The following is an 18216-nucleotide window of genomic DNA, read 5'->3' on the forward strand; positions in this document are numbered from 1 at the left end:
TTCTCAATAGCAAGCAAGTGTACAAAATTTCAAGCCGTTACAATGGGAAGTGGGTTTAAAATCAATTACAAGATTCCATCCATGAAACAGACAAACACTCTGTTTCATCGATGCAATTTAAGAAAACCCGTTTAAAAAGAAAAAGTTAATGAGGAAATGTTAAGTTTCGTACCTCAAAACTTAACTTGACGCTCGAGAGGATAGGGTTGATGTGGTGGCAATAGTGTGGGTCAGGGCTCATATCCCGGAGATAATTCAGAGGCGACCCGATCCCAGCAACATCAAAACTTTCGAGGAGCAGCTTACACTTCGTTCACAACAACCTAACTAGCCTTAACTAGGCGTTCGAGGGATTGGGTACGTGTGAAGGGTTGAGTTTCGGCCTCTCACCCAGTGGATCGGGGTTCATATCCCGGCGGTGGTGGAGATTATTCAGAAAAAAACCGATCCCTGCTTCATTGCTCTCTTCAAAGCCAGCATTCCGTCTGTCGGACGGGAAGTCAAGCCGTAATCCTTTCAACCCTATTCGTTCAGCTCAGGCTAATGCAGACGCCAGGTTTCTCTCCATCCATACTTCCCTACCCTTCGCTCATGGTGTAAATGAACTGAAGTGTTGAGCACAAAATACCATATTTAGAGGGGGAAAAAAACTTGGGAGGAAAACTTGAGAAGAGCATCTGCTAGTTCACAAAAACATACGGCGGCGTACCTCGACCTGGAATTGTCATTAGCTGAGGAAAACAAAAATTTCTCGTAAGCCTTGCCAGTAGCAAGGAAATTAAGCGATGATTTATAAAATTTATACAAAATATCGAGAATTCTACTAATTATCCCTCTTTTCATGATGACGATGACAATAAATAAAAATTTTCGATTGAAAAAAATTTCATGACTAATGTCTAATATGAGATTCGTACAATATTGCACTCATAGATCTGAGTGATAGTAAGACAAGGTACACCAAATTAAGTTGTTGCCAGCGAGGCTTTATTCCGCAGTATTTAAATCCATTGATGGCTTTGTGACGGTTACGTAGGGCCTGTGGAAAGAGCTATAGAAAAATCAAATATTAGCCAGTACTCCCCAGTATTTTCTACGTTAATACAGTTTGTTTTGCCCAAAGGACTATGTTAGTCACTTTAATTAAAGTCAGAGTAGAAAAAAGCTTATAACTCCATTAAAAAGTCAGTTATACCTCCATCATTGCTGAAAACCCCAATGAAAGATTTTAAATTCCTGTAAGTTACACTAATTTAGACGATTATTAGTCAATATCAAACAGCTGAGTTCCGTATAAATGATTTCGCTGAGGAACTTTCCGAAGGTCTCCAAATTCAGCCCTCAGATCGAGGGAGAATCCACGTGTTGAGTGTACAGTGTAAACAAAGGGCAAGTGAGCACACTATCCGCGATTTAGGTATATTTAGGTGGAAGGTAATTTCACGTCTTAATGGAATTTTTCTCTTATTTTAATGGTCCAAAAACGAAATAAAAATTTGTTATTTTAAGGGTATTTATCTTGAAAATACCACCGCCTACTCCGTAATCCAGTTAATAGTCTTGCAACTATCTCTCTGCGGTATCTAAAATATATTTACCACGTTCGCATTCGCATGTAGGTTCGTAATCCAGTATGCATGGAGTGTAGTACCCGTCCAGGTAGCTCCTAATCCTCATTCGCTTCCGCAGTTGTAAGGGTGCCAATAACAACGAAAAGACCTCACTCTTACAGTATGGAAAAAGGCACAAGGAGATCTCACATATAATTCAATTTTTAAAATCGTATTTGAATACTGTCCAGCGAATTGAAACTTTTAATAATACGTAAAAATTAATCATACAAATTAATACGAAAATTTTAAAACCTAAGAGCGGAGACAGTTGGATACGTATTCATAAATGAAATAATAAGTAAGGTACCAAGCAAGAGTCGAAAAGCTAATGTCCAACTCTGTAGAGGTTAAAAACTAAAATAAAAAGCTCGCCGACCGGCGCTGAAAACAAATTAACTTTTTGAATACTAGACAAACTTGCTTCTAAGTCAGCGTTTGGTAGCTACTGTTTCGAGTTCAAGCATGTATTAAATAGCTCGTACAGTATCGCTCCGCCAACAGTTTGTAATATTCTGAAATTTCAGTGTGACTGGATGAAAAAAATCGAATTTCTTAACTAAATTTCAGTTGCAAAATTTCTCATGTAAAAGTAACTTTTGCTCATAAGGAATGCAATAATTTGGTAAATCACGAGAAAAATTACCCAAGTATAAAACCTACGCATAATGCTGTACTTGTAGTGAACAACACTCGGGTGAAATCACGATAACTCTACGATGCGGTAAGAAAAAATTATATTTACTCCGTCGACAACGGCTATGAGACTGTAAATAAACAAATATCCCCTTCGTTTCACCAAGTTGCACGCGAAGCGCGAGAAAACCGTAAATAACTCAGCAATGCTTTACCGTAGAAATGATCTTTATATCATCTATACGAGACTGAAAAACAAAAAATCCTATCGAAGTAATATAAAGTACATAAGGCAAAGAAAACACGAATAGAAGTGTAATTTTTCCGCTTATTTAAATTTATTTATCACTGCAATAGTTCGCCGGGAAAAAACTAAAAATTATATTATTTACCATTGCTACGCGACAGCAAGCAAAACAAACTCCACCGTAGCAACGCATGACTTCACCTCCAACACACACAAAACGAGATGAAAAAACCTTACCTAGTAGCTCTCGGCTTCCACACCATGGCTGCCAGTGGCTCTCTGCGCGACTTCCGCTATTGAAATCCTAATGCAGACCAGAAGAAACGTCTTGGGCACTCTAGGAAGCTTTAGCGCAGACGATAAGGCGTGATCATCACGCACGAGAAGACTCCGACACGGAAATGGGTCGCGGCCTCATGGCGGCGAAGATGAGGGAACACGAAGCGAGAAGCGATGAACGCTCGCGGAAACCCATACGGTTGGCATCGCAGTGCGCGACTGAAACAGCATCGGACACGGTAGCGGAGGACGCCCGCCAGATACGAGGAGGGGAGTTGAGGCGGGGGGTGGGGGGGAACCCGCGGAGGGTGCACGCTCGGAGGGGAGGGAGTTTGTGTGGCATAGGGGAAGGGGCAAAACCGTGGAGTGGGGAAGGGATTGGGATGGGTTGTTGGGACGTGGAAAGAGCCATATCGCCACGCCATGAAAACCTTGGTAGATAATCATCATCTTTATTTTTGAAGATATTTTTATGCTCTCCCGTCTCATTCTCGCAGAGAATCTGATCACAACAGGCAAAACATCTAGATAGAGTCCCACAGCATCTATAATCATCCGGATGAACTTGAACAGAGTTTTGGCATCCATTTAATACCAGCGGGTCGTGTGTTCAACCTTGCACGAATATTTGACGACGAGAAAATCAATGTTTACAAATTTCTATAAATTTTAAACGAATGAATGAAGTTAAATATTGTTGGCGGTGGTTCTCGGGTATTACTGTGTAGGTAACATTTTCACTAAACGTTTCACTCCTCCTACTGGGAGCGTTACCATTCTCTTGATTGAATTGATAAAAGAAGCTGTGAAAATCTTCATACGAAAAAATGAAGTTAAATATTGGTACAAAGATAATTTTACATTGTACATAAATGATATATCAATGCTAACATACACACATGTAGCCAATAAAAATAGCATAATAGTACTAAACCCTTGTCCCTAGGTAGGTATTCATTAACCAAATTATAATATAATGTAAATTTTACACTATAGCATGATGAAATGTCTAATTATATTATTATATATAAATTATATATATATTTACAATATAAGGCCTCCTGATCATTGCAATATATAAGACTAACAGTAGTGATTCTCCTCAAACTAAGACATTGAAAAACACAACCATGATAAATATTTACAACAAATATTATATATTCATTAAAAACATTAATTTTTCATGTGTTTTCGCAATAACTTTCAAAATCGATGAAAAATCTCACTATAGAAAATTTCCGTACGGAAACCTCTCTCCACGGTGCAGGAAATAAATGAATTAGGTGTAAATTACCTAGCTCCTTTAATTTGCCTACAAGTTAGTTGTACCATTTAATTTAGTGCCAATGTGTGCCCACTTTGTAGGGGAAACAATTTTTCAATAATCGTTTAAAGATAACGACACAAGGATGTTTTATGTTGTCGTGTACACATGTGAAAAAATAAACCAGAAAAAAATTAAATTTAGCCGGCAGCCAAAAATGGCAGTTTCATCACTCAGATCGAGGAATAAAGATGAAATTTACCTTTAGGCAAGAAAAAGTTCCAATTTCAAAAATGGAATATTAGAATATTATATTCCTTAAGAGCCTATGTATGACAGTAAATACATAATTACTCATCGAAATCAAGAACTTGACTGTAAGCCATATCTACGACACACAATTATGGAGTGGTTTCGAAAATAAAAACTATTGAGAAATGCAATTACTATCAGATGGGCTTCAATTTGATTATTTATAATCAAAGAGTAAAACGAATCGGAGACCTTTAACTCCCAATGCTTGGATTTCAATAAAACGATAGATAAAGGTTAAGGCCGTATCACACTAGCGACTGCGGCCGGCGCTGCGGCTGCGACCGCGACTGGCCCGTCGACCAATCAGAGCGAGGTAGTCGACGCTGCGACTGCGACTCCGAAGAATAGCCGACCGGCTATTCTTCGGCGCTCCATTTCAATCTCGCGCGCTTGCGGCAGACGTGTTTGTTTGTTTTGGTAACCGTAGCGAGGGAAGTTCAAGAAGGTTATAAGATAACGCTGAGATAATTTCGGATTTTTAAAGTGAAGATGGAAGCCCAGTATATTGGATATTGCACCCGAGTACACAGGTGAATGAAAATGAAGTACGTTTTAACATATTTTAGGAACATTTTCAACAATTGCTCCTCTCTATCTATTCTTTGGGCTTTCGTAAACAAACAAGCCACAAGCAGAAACGTTCATACGTGCGCATGCGCGATCGTGGAGTCGGCCGCAATGTGTGATGGGGTGCAGTCGCAGCCGCAGCCGAAATCGCGGTCGCAGCGGCGGCGGTCGCAATCGCTAGTGTGATACGGCCTTTAGTAGATAACCATTAAGTGCGTAAAGATAATCATAACAACATGAACTATGGCCAGAATAGAGATCAACGTTCATAAATTTATGCCATCACTTTGGACATAACATATAATATGGAAAATTTGGACATAGCTTCAACATATAATTCAATTGTGAATTACGCACACCATAAAATGAATTTTTCGCACATCTTGTCTCTCTAAGTTCAATGGTACATATTTTTGTTCGATTCCTACACAATCTCACGAATTAACCAAGTTCAAGAAGTCATCATTAGTAAATATTATTTATGAATGCATGCATCTTATAGCTTTCCTAAAAAATAATTCACGAAAAGCAGGTAATTTCCGCGAGCAAAAAGCGAAAATCCAGGAAAATTATGTTTCTTATAGTAAACGCACCAGAATGATGAGTGGTGTGATGATATCGAGTGAGAAATTAGTAAATAAAATTTAAAAAAGGGAATAATGGAGTAATACGTACAGATATCTGCACACCATCTCATTAAAAACTTATTACCCAAAAGAAATTTTAACAAAAAGGATAAGAAAATATCAATATCACATATGCACCAACACAGAAAGCCAAAGAAACGTGCAAAGTATACCTGTGGGTGGCCGCATATTAACCTGGGGAAAAGACGAGATACCTGATTTTATAGGTCTTCATTCAAGATAAAAAGAAAATAACTCAAATCAGAGCTGTGCAGGAAGTAGCTGTCAAAAGAGTTACACCATTCAACACTATAAGGGCCCACGAAGCTATGAAGTGCAAGTACAACTTTTATAATTTCGGATATAAGCGATGGCTATTCTAATTGGAACCTATTTAAACATATAACAAATATGGAGCATCCAGTCACTAGAAAATAAAGAAAAGAGCCACTAAAATCTTTAACATTTTCATACGTAACACATCTGACTACTGAAAACACCTGACAATATATAATCGAATTATAAATTGAGCAAGCCATAAAATGGGTTTTTCGCAAATTTTCCTCATTTAAGTTCAATGCAATATTTTTATTTCATTCCCATTCAAGCTTATGAATTGCAAATTTATTTAAAAATTTCTATCATATAAATATACTTACCGCTGATTCACTTCTATGCCTTTGCAACAGCAAAATTGTGTACCCCACCCAACCATTATCCACACTTATATCCAAAACTATAAAAATTACACTTGTAACCCTTCAGTTCTACGGACCTCATACGGAAGATATTCGAGAAATAATACAATTATTTTACCAAGGAACGTGTTAAAATACGGCAGCCAAAAAGTTACAATTAACCAAGCCATCCCATTGTCTACATAAACAAATTCCGGGCCCATAGGCCGAATGAGATTTGTACCATGCGGATCATATTTGAAACCACGAATATAACAAAAGAGAATCCTCAATTCTACCTCTAAATCTGTTGTCACCCACCGCGCATTTAAATTGGGTTACAAAAGTCGCCACTCGCGTCGCTGACGGACTAAGTGATCCGACTTTCACCGGGAAATACAGTATAAGTAGGGATGTAAACAATTTTATATACATGATTATGTAATCTATCGAATTCATAAATTTCCAATGCTATTACTCGCAATCACAAACATCATATAGCAAAATATTGGGAAAAAAGTGGACCGCATTGCACTCATCACCATTTTTGAAAACATTAAAATGCGACCGAAGTGGCAACAGAAAGCAACGTTCAATGGTATGGAATTGACCTCCTCTCAGCAGTCCCCTTGTTTGAAACGATAAAACCGTCAAGCACGGTATCTTACTAGAACTATTTTTCAGGGACAATTGAGATCGTCCCAGTGAAATTAAGCGGTGACGTTTGGCGGACGCGTTGGTTTTTGCGAACGATACGCGGCGGGAAGCGGGACAATAAGCTCACTGGCGTCTGAAGGTTTATTGGCCACCCGAAGGGGCAAAGTTCGGCCACCCCGGTTCCCGGCAGGCAAAGCGCGGATTGCGTAATCCAGCTACAATCCGGATTCTTTATTTTTAGCCCATCGTAAAGCGAGGATACGTCCGATGCTGGAGCCGAGCAGAACCGGATGAAAACATTACATTCCGAGCGAAGTGGTGAGAGTGCTTGTTGGTAAAGCTATTACTCCAATCGACCTCCGATGGCTGAAATCAATGGATGGAGTAGCATGTCGGCGAAAGGCTTCGAAAATTCGAAGATGGTAACGTCAGTGTCCTTTAATATTCTTCCAAACATTTATTAATTTCAATTTATACCAGGGAATCCGATCAAAGGAGCAGCAGTAGTCTTTCTTTTAATCCAAAAATCAACTCCTTGAAAAATAAAAATTCAAACATACCCCATGTAAAAATAACAATAATAACATAAATCGTTAAATGGTTAATATTTTCTATTTCCACTGGTAAAAATCGTCATAACATAGAGAATAATTACTTTTTAATGGAGAAAATGAGTTGTTTTAAGGGATTTTAAGCGCTATAACATTAGTGATTTGGCAATGAGAAAGGGTAATTGAGAAAGCAGCAAAAGTCGACCTTGCCATTAAGTATTTCCCTTTTCGACCTTAGTATTTCCCATTTCCACAGGCATAAATATTGATAAAACAGAAATTTTGTATTTTTCTCAACATGGATACAATTCCTAAAGATAAATAAGAGCAAAAATAAATTAGCATAATTAAAACATATCGTACGTTATAAAAACCAATAAATAGACAACTAACGGCAGATACCTACTTTCACCATAAAATAAAAACTCTCATTACGATTAATTCGCAACATTAGCTAGAGGCACGTTGCAATACACCAACTAAGCCCGCTCGTTCTAGGCTGAAGGTCGGTTTGCTCAGAGAATCCTTCGAAGAAGCCATATGTCTCCTCTTTAATGGCTATTTTTGCGGCATCGCTCTGCCAACATTTAACTCTTACTTCAAGGTAGACAATAATGAGGGAAGGTGGACAATAAGAAAAACAAGGGTTTTCGCATAAGGATATTGTACATGTGAGCAGTTTGCCAGTGATAATCAACGTATAATGAAATCGAATGCATGAAGTTTAAGGGACATCCGTAGACTGTTTGTGTATCCTTAAAGAATTTAACGGTTTTAACGTTTTCCTTTCACAATATTCTGTTTAGTATAAATATAATGGAACAACATCCAAAATCAAAAAACGAAAAAAAAATATGACATAATTTTGAATTCATAAACATAATCACAAAGATAAAAAGTTGGATTCATAAAACCGTTACAAATAAATGAATAAAAATATATTTTACCCTCTACGAATAAAATTAATGAAATTTCTTATAAGAATACAACAGAACAACTGACGTTTTTCCTCTGGTAACAAAAACATTGAAGGACAGTCACTTAATAAAAATACAAAGATACAAATCCAGTAATAGTTGTCAGTCACAGTTCACCCTTAGAGAAAATAGCTGGCTCTGTCAACCAAACCTCGGAGAGCATAGTATAACCGAAAAGTAATAAATATGGATACATTATAGTGGTGCGCACGCATTTAAGACAATACAAATCTACTGCACTCGTAAATTATTTTTTCAAAAACTGAAATTGAAAATTAGATAAAAATCATGCACGAGATAAGTCAATCAATCACCTTCCCAGAAAGTAATAAAAGAGGAAAATTATCTCCACGAAAACATAAATATTTACCCTTCTATCAAAAAACTAATCAGAATTTTATCTGATCCCAGGCGATATCAGGGATATTTATTTCCGACAGCTAATTATTGACAGACGAACGACTGCCGAGGTCAAGGAAATATAGACAGCTTTCTAAGAGGCCTATTCCGGGAAGTGGTAGGATATATGGGAATAGATATCGACAGGAGAGAGAACTAGGTTTATGTTTAGCAGCGAGATCCACATGTTAACTGATAACGGTACTTATATTGTTATCCACTGGTTAAAAGTTGATATGACTTATACTTTCCTAACGCTAAGGTATATATTTGTCCCTGGTTAAGCCTGAATCACACGGTCACTTTTTCCATCCCTTTCGAGGGACAGATCTAGCAATCGCTCCAATGATAGCGGAAAAATGACCGTTTCACAGGTTCACTTTCCGCGATGGCTTGAGGGATGGAATTCCCATCCCTTTTTCCATCACTCGGCACATCCCTTTTTCCGTTGCTGAAATAATAGCTGGCACTGTCCCTCAGCCAAACAGAACGCACGACCGCCAATAGCGACTGTAATACCACGCTTGGCTTTAAATTAAATAAATGACAGTTGTAAGTACCCAAAGTGACGGAACAAACGATGGGGAAAGGGATGGTGGGAATGACCGTATGATTCAGAAAATGATATGGTCGAGCAATCACTGCTCTGATCCCTCAAAACCTATCGCTAAAGCTATCATTCTTAGCGAAAACAATCGTGTGATTCAGGCTTTAGAATAATATTAGAGAGCAAAATACATCCTTCTCAAATAAACATTAAACGCTACCCACGTACGTAGTTTGGCTAAGTTAAGCCATCAACTGCAATAATCAAGCTTCTCTTTTCATCGAATAAATTCCTTAATAATGCCCAGTTGCTAAATTATTTCAATGAAGTGTAAATTCTTTTAATTTACTCATAGGCATGAATGCACACCATAGAGAAAGTTGCAAGACTAAGAATTCGTTCACCAATTTATTTTTGCATACAACCAAAGTGATGTCATTTTAACTTAAATTATTTCAAACGTTTATGTTATGTATAAGTCTGCCTTCACGACGGCGAATTACCAATGATACAACGGTCGATAGGTTACTGATTACAAATAACTTCAAATTTTTATGTGATTGTTAATTAAAAATTTACATAATCAATACACCGAAATAAAGTTTCAATTCGAGTATATATGAGCTTCTAGTATACTTCAGTCTAGAAACGCCCTTCGTGTGTTCCTCAATTACGAAATATGCCAACTAAGGGTAACGTGAGAGAGATGAGTGACGCAGAAGTGACCACGTCGACGCGTCACAGCTTTCTTTCCCAAACATCGTTCCTTCTCATCTTCCGAGAATTGACTGCAGGCACAGTTTCCTCCATTTCCGGACATTAGTGAGAATGATAAAATTGGCGGCATAATTACATGTAGCCTTTCCACACGAAAAAAAAAATCGCATCGTCATTCCGCACACGATCGTTGACTCCTCTAGCCCACATTCCGCGTATCGCGTCAGCGAAATCATCCCGGATTTCTTCCTCGTTCCAGTAATGGTCTACAGCCTCCGTAATTTCAGTAATAAATACCATCGCATTGCTCAAAACGACTGAAAAACTTTGAAAAAAAAAATTCCATCAGAGTATCTTCGAAGGGAATTTTCACTTCCACTTATTTTGAAGGTTCGCATGACGTGTAGGGCTGGCATGCCTTCATGACGTCGAACAAATTAACTCCGCGTCATGAAGAAGTGAGTCAACGACAGTATCGCTCAAGTCAGAATGATTCCGTCACCAGTGACTCGATCCGTTTACCTTCACCGATTGTTTTCAAAGGAATACTTTGCGGCGAGTCTACTTCATTGTTTTAGTTCAAATTTAAGACATATCATAAAAGGACGAAAGAGTATAGTTGCATGCAAATAGGGTGTTTTCCTATCATTTTTTAATTGCCTAAATCGAAAGATAATTACTCCTGGAGTACGCATTTCACGCTTTTAGATTTTTAAATGACGATACCTATTTTTTGGCAATTAAATGAAAAGTGAAAAATTTCAAGCGCGTGAACACGCGACGGCTAAGTATGAATGCTGGGAAAACGCCGTGTGACGTCATTCTGCTTCCCGCTATCGCCAAGTGAGGTGACCTTGGGGCGAGGCTTTGAGCGCTGATACGACGCAGGATGCTAGCAGGTACCAGAGTACCCTGCTAGCTGGTAGCGCTTGCCTTAAATAAGGATTATTATTAAACGAAGAAAACTTTCCTACCATAGGCAGTTTTAATAGGTTATTATTAAGACATGTTTCCCTGAGCTCTGTGCCTCGTGCATGCATTGGTAATCTCAGACGACGTAAAACTCCTATCTCCTCGTATAGATACTAGGTTCCTGTGACGTCACTTGGAGTGGCATCGCATGAGCGCCAATCTGGCCTTTTTCAAATGAGGTTAAAAATGACCATTGCCATTCGTCTAAACCGGTATTTCTAAAACGAAATAATTTATATATTATGAATACACTAATGGTGGGTAACGAATCGCATACAATGCCTTTCCTTTCCTTTGATGAAGGAAACTACCCTATCATAAAAAGGAGACAAAATTATGCGAAAAATCGGGTGACTCCGAAAAATGGATTGCGGGTGACTCCGTAAAAGTTATAACCGCGGCTAGTCCCGGTATACTTAAATAATGAGAAAAAATTAACTCGGAACCAGTCCACAGGAACTTGCTTTCCAATATATTTCCTCAACTAAAGAATAATTAATAATGATATGAAGATCACCAAGCAACGAAAGTTTTACCCAGAGAACGATCTTATGGCAGGACTTAGCGTATAGATATGACTTACATTTATGTTAACGTTATCCATAGCGCGATACTGCTTTTGGTTTAATGGTAACGTCGATTAAAATTTCTGGCTAGCTTATTGTTTTAGCTGTATTACAACTAGTATTAGTAAATCGTCGAAAGCGAACACTATAAATAATGCTACAGATAATTACAAAAATATTAGAGCATCACCAGATATTTTAATAAAACAAAAAATTCGCTTTCTGTATATTAGGAAAAAAATAATTGGATTGATAATGACAACATTACATGTTTTTCTGCAGTTATAAATTTGTATCATAAGGAAACGCGAATTCATTTCGTTGGTTATTTCTCATCAAAAAGGTAATGATAAAAACTGACACAAATTGGGATTGGTAACGACTAAGAATGATTATCGAATGAGATTATCCACTAATTCGACCTCCAAACTACCAAGCTGCCACGCCGCAGAGGGATATAAGAATCCAGCAAAACAAACGCAGGATTTTGTCATGGGAAAACCTCATGACTCTTCACAATCGGCTCCGGAATGTCTCGTCCGTTAAAGGGCGTTGGCGCCATATGGATTACCTACCGCAAGGCTTCGATCCAATTCGTGGGGGAATATATTCGAGAAAATCGGAAAACTCCATTTCTGACGTAGGTTTTCGCGGCGTTGCGTTGTAGGGAACCACTTGAATGGTTTTCGAGATTCGTCCTGGCCTAAGGATGCCTACAATATAGTAAGCGAAAAGTCGTCATCACCATAATGGGAATGCGGACGACATTCGAAAACCAATCCATCATTTTATGAGAAAAATCAGTCATTATAACAATCTGAATGATAAAAGAACACTCACATCCATAGGCGTACCCAGCCAGGGGCATGAGGGGGGGAGGAGCAGCTGCCCCCCCCCCCCCCTAGAAGCAAAAATCGCAAAAGTCTTTAAGCAAAATCAGTACTGAATTGAAACGAAAGCATTCTACAAATTTTCCTTAAACCCACGAAAAATGATGCGCATTAGTAGAAGATATGTAACTAAAATAAAACTATTTTTTCAAGGAAATAATCTCTTAAACTAATGTCACAACTTGGCTTGCCCCCCCTAGACCATGGCTTGCCCTCCCCTAGACTATGGCTTGACCCCCACCCCCACCCCTAGTTACGATCCTGGGTACGCCCTTGCTAAAACCTGTTGATTTTTTGATGGGCGATAATTATTTCATCAGCTTATACTGGATTCCTCTTTTTGGAGGGCATTGCTTTACTGTTTAAACCACTAAAACAATAATAATAAAAATGTTGTCAATTAATTAAATTATTTTCTATATGAAAAAATTTACATCCTGAATACCCATTAATAGATCAATATAATCCATCAAAGACTAAAATTTCTCTAAACTCTTCCATTCACCAATTCCGCTACATTTTATGAATGATTTTTCCACTTTCATTTTTGTATCCGACCTTTTTACGCGTTATCCACCTTATTAACCAGCCAATGGTAAAATTCCGTTAAAAAATAATAAAATAACAGAAAAATAATGCACGATAAGTTGCAATTTTACAAAAATATGTACAATCAAGAAATGAAAAATAAATATAAGACCTCACACCTACCAATTATGACAGAAAAAAGATATTCTACTCATTTAATCATGCAATACCTACAAATATTTTTATTACTACGCATAGGCTAGTTAATCCCTTGATTGATTATCCCTTCAACATCCGTTGGTGGTCTAGCGGCTTCTGATTACTTTCCCATCATAATTCCATGGTACTCACGACAGTGTGCATGCACCGAAAACAATTAATTATAATCACAAAGATGCGCCGCCACCGAATCACCACCAGCCAATCGCAGCGTAGGCCAGGAAGAGCAACGCGGAAACGAAGAAACATAGTGGACGACTAACAAGCACCAGCACCTGCATCTGCGCGTCATCCCAACAGCCGCCCTAAATGGGGCTTTTGGCACAAGGATTAGAGGTACCTACCGCACACGTCTTCAAGGAGCGTGACTTGAGTCTCGACGGCACGGATGCGGGAGAGGTAAAAGATGAGGCACGGGAGGTTGATGAATGATACGAACGAAGGAGTGGGTGAAGGGCTAGGAAAATTAGCAAAACATGACAAAAGCTGGAGGAAAACTGAGTCAAATAGAAATAGAAAACATTATCCCAGATATAGTGGTGCAGCGAGGGGGGTTTTGGGGGATAACCCCCCCCCCCAGGGGTAAGAAAATTTATAAATTTCCCCCATTTCACTTAATTGGATTAATATTACTTATATAAAAGTGTAAACATTAATAAAACATCCCTCAGAAGGCCGTAAAACACACCATTTTCAGCCATTTATCTGAAAAATTTTCCAATGGGAGGGCCCCCGCACCTCCCGCTTACCCTGGCGGGTATTCCACACAGTCATACACCCCAGTGTTTAGCGCCTTAAACCCCCCATAGCCTTAGTTCCTAGCTGCGCCCCTGCTCAGATACAAGATTACTGTGTGCTCCACATTATCTACGGAAAATCGCAGAAATTTCGGGAAATTCCTTTCAGTAGAAACATTAAATTATGGTTTCGCTAGTAATGGGCCCTGATCGCTTCCATAGCGGCGAGGGTTTTCCCTTCCCGCCCTTCCATCCCTATCCCTACCCCAGAGGCGTCGTCGGGCTCCTATCGCGGCGGCGCACAGTGGTCCCAAATCGAAAAAAGCTGGCCAAAATTAATAACGTCGTAATTTTAGCTAAAACAGCAATAAAAGTGGATGTTTCTTACTGGTTTTGATCGTCTAAATCTAATTTTAGCATTATTTTTACGATGCCTCTTCATTTTATCATTATTTGAGCTGTTATTGTTTAAACAATTTTTAGAAAATCTCGATATAGATGTCATTGCGATTGGCGATAACTTAGTGTTCATGGAGAGCTTAAAATAGTATCATTTTAAGGTAAAAGATGTATAAATTGTTGTTAAAACCCAGTATAGAATTTACGAAATTAAATTGGTGAGATTCGAACCCGCGACCATCAGCATAGTTGGTGAGATACCAAAATCGGAAAAAAATACTCACACTCACTCATTTTTGGCTTCCATGTATTTGATAAGTCACATAAGATGAAATAAAATGACTGATATTAAGAACATTGAGGAAAATTATGTTCGAATAGCAGTAAAATCGCTTTCATAAATTTTAAAATAATCGTTGTCCGATGTCACCCCATCGGACTCATTGTCGCTCTGCGAATCAATTAAAATTAGCAAATTTACACCTCACCTGATTGACTGACCTCGTTTTTTTGTAACTCATGATGTAATTTAAATGTATGATTCAGATATTTAAAGGAGTCTTCGAAAGATATCAATATCATTTAACATTCTTGGGTATTTTCTTGTACAATGCTCTCGGAATTTCCTCATGTCTATGTTCCTGTACTCCAATGCTTCCTCCGTTAAAACTTCAGTTGCAAGAAAGGATTCTTTGGAAATTGCTGTTCCATATATCAGCCCTTTAGGTACCATGAGCAGAATATAATACCAACCATAATCGATGCACAGCTCAGCTATTTCAATGCAATACTGGCTGAAGGCTTCATTATTAATCTCATTACCGCAGGACAGAGATTTTAATATCACTGAAAGTTTATGAATAAGTCTTTCATCGTGAAAATTACAAATCACAATACTAATTACATTTCATGCCATAAAGCATTTGTTCGTAGATTTTTCAAAATTTCAAAAAAACGGGTCCAATATTTCTTACTTGTTGATTATAATTTTATATTTACACGTAATTTCATATTGTCTGAATTGAAATCCTAAATGAAAACTTCACTTTTAAAAATATGATGATTGAGATTAATGAGTGATTATTTTTATACACTGCATATATTCGCCGACTGTGCATGCACGGTAATCATTTGCACTCATTAGATGCAAGAGGGACATATTGATATGCTTCTGGAGGGAACTTCATTTCCTTCTGCAACCTGCTTTTGAACATCTCTTTGAAATGCTCATCTGTCCTTGAGCTTTGATTCCACTTTCTCAGGTATTTCGGGAAAATATTCTTCGCACAAAACGCGTCAGAATATTTTTTGCAAGCTTGATTTCATTCAGTCAAAATCTTGTTTTCTAACATTCCACGACATACTTCTTCTTCGCTTATTAATATTCTTTTCTCTCAATATTTTTATTGTACACCGCAAGGTACGAAAAAAATTGCGGCACCCAGGATTCAAATTTAACAGGATTATTTACGGCTGAAATGATGAATGTGATTTCTAAAAGTTGTCTATTTTTTTACCAATAAAAAACAGGGAATTATGAGTTGACATTGAATAAAAGATATACAAGCTTGAGTTTCCGGCGTATCCTGAAATTTGAATGACAAACATTGGCAAACCAAGTGCTTTAATCATCTGGACAAGAGAAGTTTCTCGAGTTAGCCGTGTTTACTCAGTTCGGAGCACAGTACTTTTTCAGTAAGAAAATCATTAAGTAAAAATGAGTGGGAAATATTCACCACATCCATGCACATGCATGCATCAGGGAGGCAGTCATCCTCATTCCATTATTATTAAAAAATGCACTTGCAAGATTCACGCTCCATTGGTGGGTTTAGACGAATTTTTCCCTCCGAATTCTATCCTATCTACGTTTAAGGGCTGTTGAAATGATTCTGTGAACAATTCGTGGCATTAGGGAGCATTTATTTCTCTTAGCGTCAATACCTAATTTCGAAATAACGTGCTGACAACGCTGTACAGCACGTAAGGGATCTCTTCTCTATAAAAATATGAGGAAAGCTTTGCAGAGAAAAGCCCCAGACAGCACAATCATTTGTATACAAATGGTAAATCTTTTGTACCCTTACAAATTGTACCGATTTTTGTAATACAACTGTATTACAGTTGTATTCAAACGTCTTGTATACAGATGATTCGTAATACAGTAATACAAAGGCAAAACACAAGACCCGCCCGGGAAACAAAAGAACGATGGAATACGTATCGTCGAACTTGCTAAAACTCACTTTCCTGATGCCTGATACCTCGTTATGAGAAGTGCTGAGAAGGTAGATAGAGTTCTACCTCATATTTTCTGGTTCGCTTTATAGATTGCTTTGACCCCTCGCCGTGTTGGATTCTTTTTCTCTCGGTTTTGCCCCCTGCTTCATTTGGTTTGGACTATTCTCACGATTTTGACCCCGGCTTCGTTGTGATTTTGGACTCTTCGTTGTTGTTAAACTACGGCTGAGACAGTGAGATACCTGTATTCTTTCCTACCATTCTGCGATATTTAGTGAGCCTTAATAGATTCTCAGGTCATCTGTGCTACAGGCTCCCTTGTCAACTCTAGAACCCACGGCTGTTGTTTCAGGTAAGTGCTGGCATTCAATGATTTAATCTGTGCAAGCACACAAATTTTAAGCTTGGAAAGTGGTTCTGCTGTAGAAATTTTAGGCATATTGATAATGCAGTTAATGTACTAGTGACGTGTTGCTGTCTCGTTTTATTCATTATTTATCGCTACGGATATAATAGTCAACCTAACATGAGACTAGACCAAGGGAAGCCAACAAAAGTATAATTTTAATGAATGGAATTAGTGAGGCAAGAGAGAATTTTGGGTGTTTACTACATTTTCGTGAAAGTCAAGGGTCACCCAATCTTGTGAAGACTTGAAGAAGTGCCAATTTCATTTTTTTTAATTTTCTCCCGTATAAAACTCCTGATGCAGTTTTGTGGTACATCAGTAAATGTGATGATAGGGGAGGTTTGTTATTAAGGTATTTGGAATGCAACGAAATTTTAGGTAATTTGTATTACCCCATGGAGTAATAACTTCATACTTTGACTTATTTCTCTGGGGAAAACCAAATACCCTAAACTGAATAGAGGAACCTATTCCTAAATTAAATGTTTCAGGAGTTTAATATAATTTTCAATCATTTTTCCTATATACCCCAGGGAGTAATGATAGCATTTCCTTTATCTTTACAGTTTCTGCCCGGAGGAAGGGACTTCACGAGGACAAGTTGTTAGTCCGAGAAATATCAAAATGGTTGTACCTGAGTGCTTCAGAAAGGACAAATAATAAGTTAATGTTCAATTAATTTTATATTGCTTTGCTACAATTATTAGCATTCTTGCATCATGTACATATACTTTGTTTTTAACTTTTTTAATTAGAACGTAGTAGGAGTAGTCCATATCCATTCAGGCAACCTAAGAAAAAATCTTACCTTCATACCTCGTATGTTATTGAATTTAACATACGTCAAACTTCAAGACAAAGTAAGTAGTAAGTATTTTTTGTTTTGTCCAAAAACATTTGTGGCCCGAGATACATTCCACCCAACATGGACCTGCGGGTGCTATTTTTCACTTGTGATTTTGGACAAAATACTATAATGCTCAGGAACGGTTCAAGATAATATACTTATTTCTGTTTTATTTTAAAGGTAATAATTTTGTGATTAAATTTAAATTGAAAATTTGTGTCCACATTCTCTTGCTGAAATTTTTTCATAAAAACATTTTTTCTCAAAAATTCTAATCCCTAAACATTGCCAGTTCAAATAGTTGGTAAGGGTTTTGAAGTGACTAGCGGCACCATCAGA

General features: G+C 37.8%; 1 protein-coding gene across 3 annotated transcripts in view; it reads right to left on the reverse strand.

Annotated features, from left to right (window-relative positions):
• Positions 1 to 18216, reverse strand: part of LOC124165067 — a 231315-nt gene that overhangs the window by 71449 nt on the left and 141650 nt on the right. The window contains exon 1 of one of the 3 annotated variants that reach the window (XM_046542323.1): positions 2731 to 3001. The exons of 1 other annotated variant lie outside the window; for it this stretch is intronic. In XM_046542323.1, coding sequence (XP_046398279.1) covers positions 2731 to 2756 — 26 coding nt within the window. In that variant the 5' untranslated portion in view covers positions 2757 to 3001. Of the gene's footprint in view, positions 1 to 2730; positions 3002 to 18216 lie in introns of those variants that run through there. One more of the 3 variants, XM_046542321.1, reaches the window with a different exon arrangement.

The sequence above is a fragment of the Ischnura elegans genome, chromosome 9, assembly GCF_921293095.1.
Source record: "Ischnura elegans chromosome 9, ioIscEleg1.1, whole genome shotgun sequence".
NCBI lineage: Eukaryota > Metazoa > Arthropoda > Insecta > Odonata > Coenagrionidae > Ischnura > Ischnura elegans.